Source organism: Anoplophora glabripennis, unplaced genomic scaffold (genome assembly GCF_000390285.2).
Source record: "Anoplophora glabripennis isolate ALB-LARVAE unplaced genomic scaffold, Agla_2.0 scaffold23, whole genome shotgun sequence".
Taxonomy (NCBI): domain Eukaryota; kingdom Metazoa; phylum Arthropoda; class Insecta; order Coleoptera; family Cerambycidae; genus Anoplophora; species Anoplophora glabripennis.
In genome coordinates this window covers 1,439,891-1,448,526 of record NW_019416624.1, presented here as the reverse complement: position 1 = coordinate 1,448,526, position 8,636 = coordinate 1,439,891, and the positions used below count along the sequence as shown (strand labels likewise).

The window sequence follows — 8,636 nt, the reverse complement described above, 5'->3', positions numbered from 1 at the left end:
CTCGTCTTGTAGTAAATGTAACGCTCTTTCCGATGGCATGTCTAAATTTGATGTGTCTGTAAGAATAACAGAAATATTTTTGTTTTTATGAAAAAAGGCACAAAATTTTTTGAAATCAAAAAATGTTAAATAAAAGAGCAACTATTAACTTTCCAAAAAAATCTTATAATACTTTTTTGTTGAAAATTACTTGTATAATAACCCCCTGAAGTTTGGCCATCAGCATCCGTTACACCCTGTATAACATATTGACGTTTTATTACGTTCGATGGCGCTCGGTGAGATTTTTCTGTATTGGAACCAAATTTTAGTAGTAATAAATTAACGGTGTGTATGCAACGCTTTAACATGCCGAAACCTTTATCGAATCGTGCTCAAGCAATGGCGGGGTGTTTAATAGACTACTTTAAACAGGAACGTGAAAATGGAGGGCTACTTTTTCCACTTGGTGCTGTAGGAGACGTAAGTTGTAATTGTTACACCAATTATGAACTGCATTTTAAATATTATCAACAATATTAATTTAAAATTTATGTGAAAAATGTTAGGTTATGTCTGATAACATTGCGGATCATTTTAAATAATTCTAAATGAAAATTAAATATTTGACTGTTTCCTAAATTATTTAAATGGACTACATAATGTGTTTCCAGGTTACATTTCTAATAAACTACTCGTAGATTCGCTGTCAAAAATATATTTTTTAAGATATTTAAAAAAAATTATTTTTACAACTTGGCAACACTGTGCCATTTCCCACTGTAAAGTAATTGCAAACTTACCGTAAATGGATTATAAGTATACCAAATATGGCATACACAGGGTGTCCCAGAATATGTAGGCAATCTCTCGGATCTATATAGGGGACGTTAAAATAACATGACAAGTCCCTATAAAAATTTTCCCTAGAGGTCCCCCTACAAAGGTACAGGCCCCTAAAGGACGCCCATGAAAATCGACTTTTAAAATACTGTATGTAATTTAATTATTTAATATGATGGACAACAGATAAGACTCCTTAAAAATTGACCCATGAAAACAAATTGGCTTATTTGGTTTGCCAGGGATGGACTAGCTGTAATATTTTTAGAGCTTTAAACTTAAATTTAAAAAAAGCACTCTTGGTTGATATCGACAAAACGAAGTCTTCGAGAAAAAACTATTTTATTTTAATATGATTTTTATTATATTTGTAAAAAGAAATAAATTTGCATTCTTTCTGCGCCTATCCAAAAAACGCCACTTTTATTTATATTTGTTTCTTACTAAAAATTTAAATCGCACAAGGTATTTTAAGTTTTTAAAAAAATCGATTTTAGGGGCCTGCATCTTTGTAGGGGGGGCTCCTCTAGGGATTTTTATAGAAACTTGTTATGTTATTTTAACGTTCCCCGTATAAATCCGAGAGATTGCCCACATATTCTGGGACACCCTGTATGTATATAAAAATTACACTTGAATGTATAAAAAATACGTTTTAACGTACTTATGTAAAGAAATTTGACTGTGGGTTGCTGACATAATTTAGTGATGAATAATAAAGCGGAAGTGATAGTATGTTAAAAAATCTAACACCGACAAAATGAAAATTAAATTTAAAAGAATGTTTCTCCCTAGGGTAGGGTGGCTGTGATGATATCAATATGTCATGAACAGAGCGAGGAACAGAGTTAAGTTATGTTTTAAAAAATTATCAAGTATAAGCCAGAATTCATTTCTTTTAGATGAAACATGGGAATTTCTTAATATAAACAAATCCACAATGACAGTTAGATGAACTGAAGATGACTTTTAGAGAAATGAATACAAAACTATACTACAGTATGACATGCTTAGTAGTAGTAGTAATACCTCTATAAGTATTTTTTTTTACTTTGAAATTTACAGGGTGATTCAGAAACGATGACCAAAAATGACACCTCATATTTTTTCGTGAATTTTCGTATAAATTTTTTTTCTAGGACACTTCGTTAAAAAATATTTTTAATTTTTTTAAATAATTTAAAAACTAGTGAAAATTGAAAGACGAATAAGAAAATTGAAAGACGAATACGAAAATTTCATGGTTGTTACCGTAAAGCAGTGGCGTACTATTTTATTTAGAAAAATATTCCACCGACACCCTGTATCTCCGCCACTGGAGCATCTAAATTTTAGGAGAAGGCCTTAAAATCTCGACAATGTTTACATAAATACATGTGCCCAATTTCAAATTATATCACTTACTAGTTTTTAAATTTTTAAAAAAATTAAAAATATTTTTTGCAATTTAACACCCTGTATCTTTTTAACGAAGCGTCCTAGATAAAAACTTTATATGAAAAACTCCCTTAAAATTCAACAAAGAATACGAGGTTTCATTTTTGGTCACCGTTGGTGAATCAAAAGTTTTTTCACATTTTTATCAACGTAATATGAGTTATTTAAACCGAAAATCGATAACAAAAATTAGACCAAGATTAGATAGCTATATAATCGTCGCCAACGCAGTCTAGATATAAATCTGATTGAATTATTTATAAAATAACAAAATTATTGAAAATGATCATCCTTTTTATTATCACTAAATTAAATGAGGTCGAATTCATCCGAAAAGTAATTTACAAATATAAAATAATTGTAATTTTATTTGTTATTAAAAATAGTGGTCATTTCTGAAAATTTTAAAAATAATAAGGGCCTATATTTGCTAATTATGTTAAAAGTGACATCCTACATAAATGCCGGCATACTAAATTTAATTAAGAAAGAAAAAAAAAGTGTGATACGGAATTTTTATTTGCCATTTGCCCTTTTGGTTAGAGGTAGTTAATTTAGTTAAACACTCTTGTTCTGACAGCATAAATCTATGATAGTTTTTGATTGGAACGCTATGTACAAAGTTGTTTCTAATCGAAATTAAAACTCAAATTTTCATGCTAAATAGAAATCGAAATTAAAGGGAACAAATTTAAATGTTTCTGCTAGAAAAATTACGACTATCCGAAGAACATTTTTCAATTATGATACTGGTGTTATGAAATCGCTAAAGTACTAAACTTCATTTAATGATATCTCCGAGAACAAAAATTGTTTTTAAACTTTGAAAACGGTATTTTGAAGGGTTCTACTTTTAGACGATAAGACTCGTTTTCAGGAAAATAATTTTTTTCGCGATGTAATATAGAAAAAACGGGCTTTTCGCAATTTTAGGTTAGGATATCTCGGAAGTGTGACGTGATGGAGCAATTCTGAGGTCGGATGCGGATTCTATAGAAAAAATTACTTTGTAAATGACCCTCATCTTAAATTGGATTAAATCCAATTTTTACAAAGAAACCACTTGAGAAAGCAGTCTATGAAATGCAGAAATACGTCAGCTCAATTATTAATTATTACTGGAGCTTATCTCTGTTATAGAGGTGACATTAGAAACAAAAACAGATAATTTATTTGAAAGTATATATTATTTAATTATTATTTCAATATGTCAAGTATGTTTTTTTCATTGATAATAAATGGTTTGATTACTACTTTTACTGCCGGACGGGGTTTTAGTCCACAGAGTAGTTGTTTCGTACAATATCGTTAGTTATTATTAATTTTAATTAGCTTAATACCTTTTAAAGTAATTTTAGTAGTATATGGTTTTTATTATAACTGCACCAAATGGTTATTTAATTTTTTCTATACGAAAACATAGTCACTTGCCGCAAATAACAAAAAAAATTAGTACCAAGCAAAATATATTTTAATCATTTTTAAATTGAATTAACAGTAAGCATCTATGTTCTATTTTTGTCATTAGACCCTCACAAAAAAAATCTAGAACACAAACCTACATTTTTATATCAAAAAAATTCAAAAGTAGAGATTGTAAAATATCAAGTATTAGTACTTAATTAGACAATTTTAATCTAAAATATTTCTACTCACCAAGACCAGCATAAAATATAATTGAGGCCACTAACAATCCACTCAGTATAAAATTTAGTTGTACCGATAAAACTGGAACACCAAATTTCCACCAAATAAACACCCATATTATTCCATATAAAAATCCAATCATTATAGAAGTTACCATTTTCTCTAAAAAGGGCAATTATTGGACAATTATAAAATCTGAAGTTCATGAAAATTAATAAAAGTATTAAATTTGTTAAAATTTTAATGAAATGTCAAAACAATTTTTATATAAAAAATATAAATTGAAGACAAAAACAAATAATGACAATAAATAAAACTGTAGGTATGTACAAAAAATAATTTAGGAATCAAAAATCAAATAAATATACAACGCATATTTTTTCTAATTTAATATTCCTGAATAATAATAATGTTCTGTTTTGCATCAAGAGAACATCTGTTATCACATGTAGGTATTTGTAAAAAAAGTTGAAAAAAAATATTCTTAAACTTACCATCCACGTCAAAGTGATCGTCCAGAGTTATGATAAAATAAGTCAGCAACACACCAAATGCAAAACCCAATACAAATAGTGTGAACTTGAAAAACTTATGGCCATAAAAGCAAATTGTCAGTCCCAATATTAAGAGCAAAGCACATATGAATTTCCAGTATCGTGTTACTGTAAAAGAAAATACCTACGTAAGCTGTACAGTATAAGCCAATTTCTATTTGATATGACACTACTTTTTTTTTAATATCATTTAAATCGAGAAGTAAATGTTTTGATTTTTTGAAAACTGCATAAAATTTATTTTTGTATTGTGTCTTATTCAGGGTGTAAACAAAACTAACCAACAAACTTTGAGGGTAGATAGAACTCACAAAAATAATTTACCTTGTCTCCATTATGTTTGTGAGTTCTATATACCTTGGAGGTTTGTACCTACATATTATATTTATACAAAAAAAAAAAGAAATAGAAACAGCAAAATCTTATACTCAGTGTATCATATACTTTTATTGATAGGTAGGTATGAGATTTATCCATGGTGCCAGTACTTAATAATCAGGAGAATTAAAAAAAAATACTGAAGAGAAGCCTAAAATAAAAAATAATAAAAACATAAATAAAAAGGTTGCTGACCTCACAAAAAATGGTCAAAAAACAAAGTCCTGAAAAAGGTTCAACAAATCAAGATGGCAAAATGCAGTTTTCCCCATCCGAAAATTAACTCCAAGACATCTTCTTGCCAATTTCTTTGTAAAATATGAAATGTCTCCCAAAATTATCAACACTGTCCCACCACGTACAGTTTGCTTGTGTTTTGAGTCGTTTCAGAGATACATAGTGTTTCTCAATTTTAGCCATTATCTATGATGCCATACTTTATTCTTGATGAATTTTTGTAAAAAAGTTTTTTTAATATAGTTTTTTGCATGAAATTCAGTCGAATATGTGACATTTTATTGTAACACTCTTATATTTCTTTAAATTTGTGTAAAATTCACTCATAACTACATTATATTCAAGCAAAAAAAAATCAAGTGATTTATACAGGGTGTAACTAAGTAAATAAAATAATCTCATTTGAACATCCCCCATGAAGATACAACCCCATAAAAATGGTGCCAAAAAAGTAGTTTTTAATGTTATTTTCTGAAATACTTACCAAAAAAGAGAAAAAAAATTAAATTATGTAAAACATTTTCTGCTATCAATAATAATATAATAATAATATCTCTACTCCTCATTCTAATTACGAGAATTAGCCCAGAAGTCGGAGACTTGTGCGGGAGAGGAGGCGGAATATTATTATTACGCAGGCCGCATTTCAAGAAGGCACTCAATAAATAATTGATTTTCCTTTGCGGTTGTAAGGGGTAGAAAAAGTTACCCCCAACTCTTGTTTCATACACAACTTTTTTTCTTGTTACTACACTTGTTGCATTTAAAAATTCATTTCAGATACTCTGATTCATTCTAAACAAAAAAGGTATGTTGTATTTTATTTATATTAAATGTTGAATGTTTGTTTTTTCACATATTTCATTTTAAATAATTTATTTTGCTCAAAAATCGTTAATTTTACGAAAAAGTTACACAATTTATTTAGAATGAATTGAATTTTTAAATGGTACCTACCTAGTAATAACAAAGAAAGTCACGCATGAAACAAGTCTTATGGGTGGCTTTTTCTACCCGTTACAACCGCAGGGGAAAATCAACAAACTGTTTACTCAGGGCCTTCTTGATAGCAGAAAATGTCTACTTAATTTTATTTGTCACTTGTTTGATATTTAAAAAAAAATTAAAAACTACTTTTTTGGCACGGGGATGTTCAAAAAATATATAGGGAGCTCTGTTTAAAAAGATATGGGTTTGTGTTATATTAAAAAAATTGAGTTATTGAAAAATACTGTGTGCATAAACTGTATTTAACACAGAAAACTGTAAAAAATGTCATAAGAATCTAAAATGTTTATGAATAAATATAAGCTATTCGAAATCACAAAAAATTTGCATGCCCTGCATGTCTTATAGGAATCGAGATACTGAGACGGTTGTCTTCATTCAATTTCATCAGCGTCAGAGACGTGTTAACTACCTACTTTTTATTTGCTCGAGTATAAGATATCCCCATAAATATGGAAATTGGTCCTCTCTGTATAATCACACAAATTTTTAGAAAACGTTAACATAATTCGATAGAAAATTATCTCTAATATTTATAAATATTTAAATAAGGAAAACTTACTTGGACCAATACAACTTCCGTCCCAGTTCCTCATATCACATCCATATGAAACAGCAGGCACGTATGCTGAAGTCCTGTCGTTAAAAGTCGCTAAAATAGCAAACACTTCGCCAGTTCCTCTATACAAACTGAATAATTTATTGTAGAGGAAATATCCTTCGCTTGATGGCACTTTTCTTCCGTTTGCCCTTACATTTTCAACAGTAAGCATCTTAGTAATTCCCTCGAAATATCCATTTATACTTTTATCATATTCACCCATAAACAGATGGTACATTTCTATTTGTATTTTATTATCATCACACGAAACTCCATAACCCGATGGTGGCTGACTCTCAACAGTTATGTATTCTTCGTTAGAGGATACAATTTGATAAGGGGCCACCATATTCGCAAAGCTTAGATTACATCCCCCAGGTACAGGATCTAAAAGTATAATTAACTAAGACAATGAAAGATATGTTATTTTTGTTAAATCTTACCCATCGCATCATAAACCGTTACAACCAGTAGAAATGAATCGTAAACATGTTGATTGTTCGGCACATTTCGGAAAATATAAAAATTGGCACTACTTTCTCCATAACCATAAATTAAACCTACATTAGTCCCAGTGACAAATGAATGTAACTGAAGTGTAGAATTATAAGACAGTGTAATATTTTCGACATAACTGTGTACTTGTATTATTAAGAATCCAACGTCATCATTGATATTCAGAATGTTCACTGTTGTTACATCTTCAGAGAGGGTAATGTACTTTTGAAAGACGTTTATTGTTGGGCTATTAGGCCAATAATTAGATAAATCCACTTCTACATTTTTGCAAGATACTAAAACATTAGAAATTTGAGGTTAGGTATCAAAAAACAATATTTAAAACAGTAGATAAAATTATGGGGTACACCAGGACATATATACAATTCACATACATAATAATTATGTGAATTTTATCAAGTATCGTACAAAATGATATAATCGGGGCAAATTTTCTGATTAATGAAGATATTACCAGAAATGAGACCACTTACCATAGCAGATAGGGACGGAAATATATAATACAGCGAGCACTACAAAATTCACACACTTTTTCATTTTCGTACACTCAATAGACACGTTAAAATAACTGGTAAATAAATTTTCTCCTTACATTATCCAAGTTAAAAAAAATGTAAACAGCTGAGAGCTGAGACTGTGAGCCGACAAAACAAACGAAATCGGCAATGACAATGTCGTATAGTATCTCTAGTACCCGCTAGGTGCGCAGTGGTCAAACATGGCTGTCAGCGATCAATGAAATTGTAGTACGGGAGTGTGTAAAGTAGTGTTTTGTGGAATTATGAGCTATAAATGAATAAAAGGAATACCAAAGGGCCATGGGGAAAGATCAGGAACTCCTGGAGGCCGCAAGAAAAGGCAATACAGCTGTCGTAGAGAAGATACTAGGCCAAAGAGCGAAAAGGAGTGGTCCACTAGCAAGGTGGGTTATAATCAGCTGTCAAAAATACCTTATTTCTGGCTTTATTTTGAGTTTTGTAAGTGCATTTTTTTGCTACATTGGCTTAACATCGGCATTCTGTCATACATTAATTATAAAAATGTCTGTAAAACAGATTTTTGGCAAATATGACTCACAGTTTAGTTAATTGTTTACACGATTTCTCTTCAATATTTACATAATTGCATAGGTAGTAATTTAAATTGCATTAGTCACAACTTATTTGTTATAGACCTTTAAGTTTTATTTTATTTAAAAGTTTGAATGCAGTTTACTCTTAATTACATTTAATTAATTGGGTATAGTTAGTAGATGTGAAATACCTTGTTTAACCTATAAATGTACCTAAATAGGTATCTATTATTCTATTTCGTTATAAATGTGACAGAATTATGTTCGTGACTTATGGAATTGCTGATAATTTGTTACATGGGTATGAAATTTGCTAAAAATTTAAATTTGCATACTTACTCACATTTTTGTTCAATATTCG

The 8,636-nt window shown here is 29.7% G+C and overlaps 2 protein-coding genes across 2 annotated transcripts in view; one reads left to right on the top strand and one right to left on the bottom strand.

Annotated features, from left to right (window-relative positions):
* LOC108904541 (transmembrane 7 superfamily member 3-like) overlaps window positions 1-7,856 on the bottom strand; it is a 12,967-nt gene extending 5,111 nt beyond the window's left edge. Inside the window, exons 1-5 of the mRNA XM_018707139.1 lie at window positions 7,677-7,856; window positions 7,128-7,478; window positions 6,646-7,071; window positions 4,401-4,568; window positions 3,916-4,068 (exon numbers count right to left, since the gene is read on the bottom strand). Coding sequence (XP_018562655.1) covers window positions 3,916-4,068; window positions 4,401-4,568; window positions 6,646-7,071; window positions 7,128-7,478; window positions 7,677-7,740 — 1,162 coding nt within the window. The 5' untranslated portion in view covers window positions 7,741-7,856. The remainder of the gene's footprint in view (window positions 1-3,915; window positions 4,069-4,400; window positions 4,569-6,645; window positions 7,072-7,127; window positions 7,479-7,676) is intronic.
* A 70-nt stretch (window positions 7,857-7,926) lies between these two features.
* The window catches only part of LOC108904542 (ankyrin repeat and sterile alpha motif domain-containing protein 1B), an 86,674-nt gene continuing 85,964 nt past the window's right edge, over window positions 7,927-8,636 (top strand). The window contains exon 1 of the mRNA XM_023455103.1: window positions 7,927-8,125. Coding sequence (XP_023310871.1) covers window positions 8,022-8,125 — 104 coding nt within the window. The 5' untranslated portion in view covers window positions 7,927-8,021. The remainder of the gene's footprint in view (window positions 8,126-8,636) is intronic.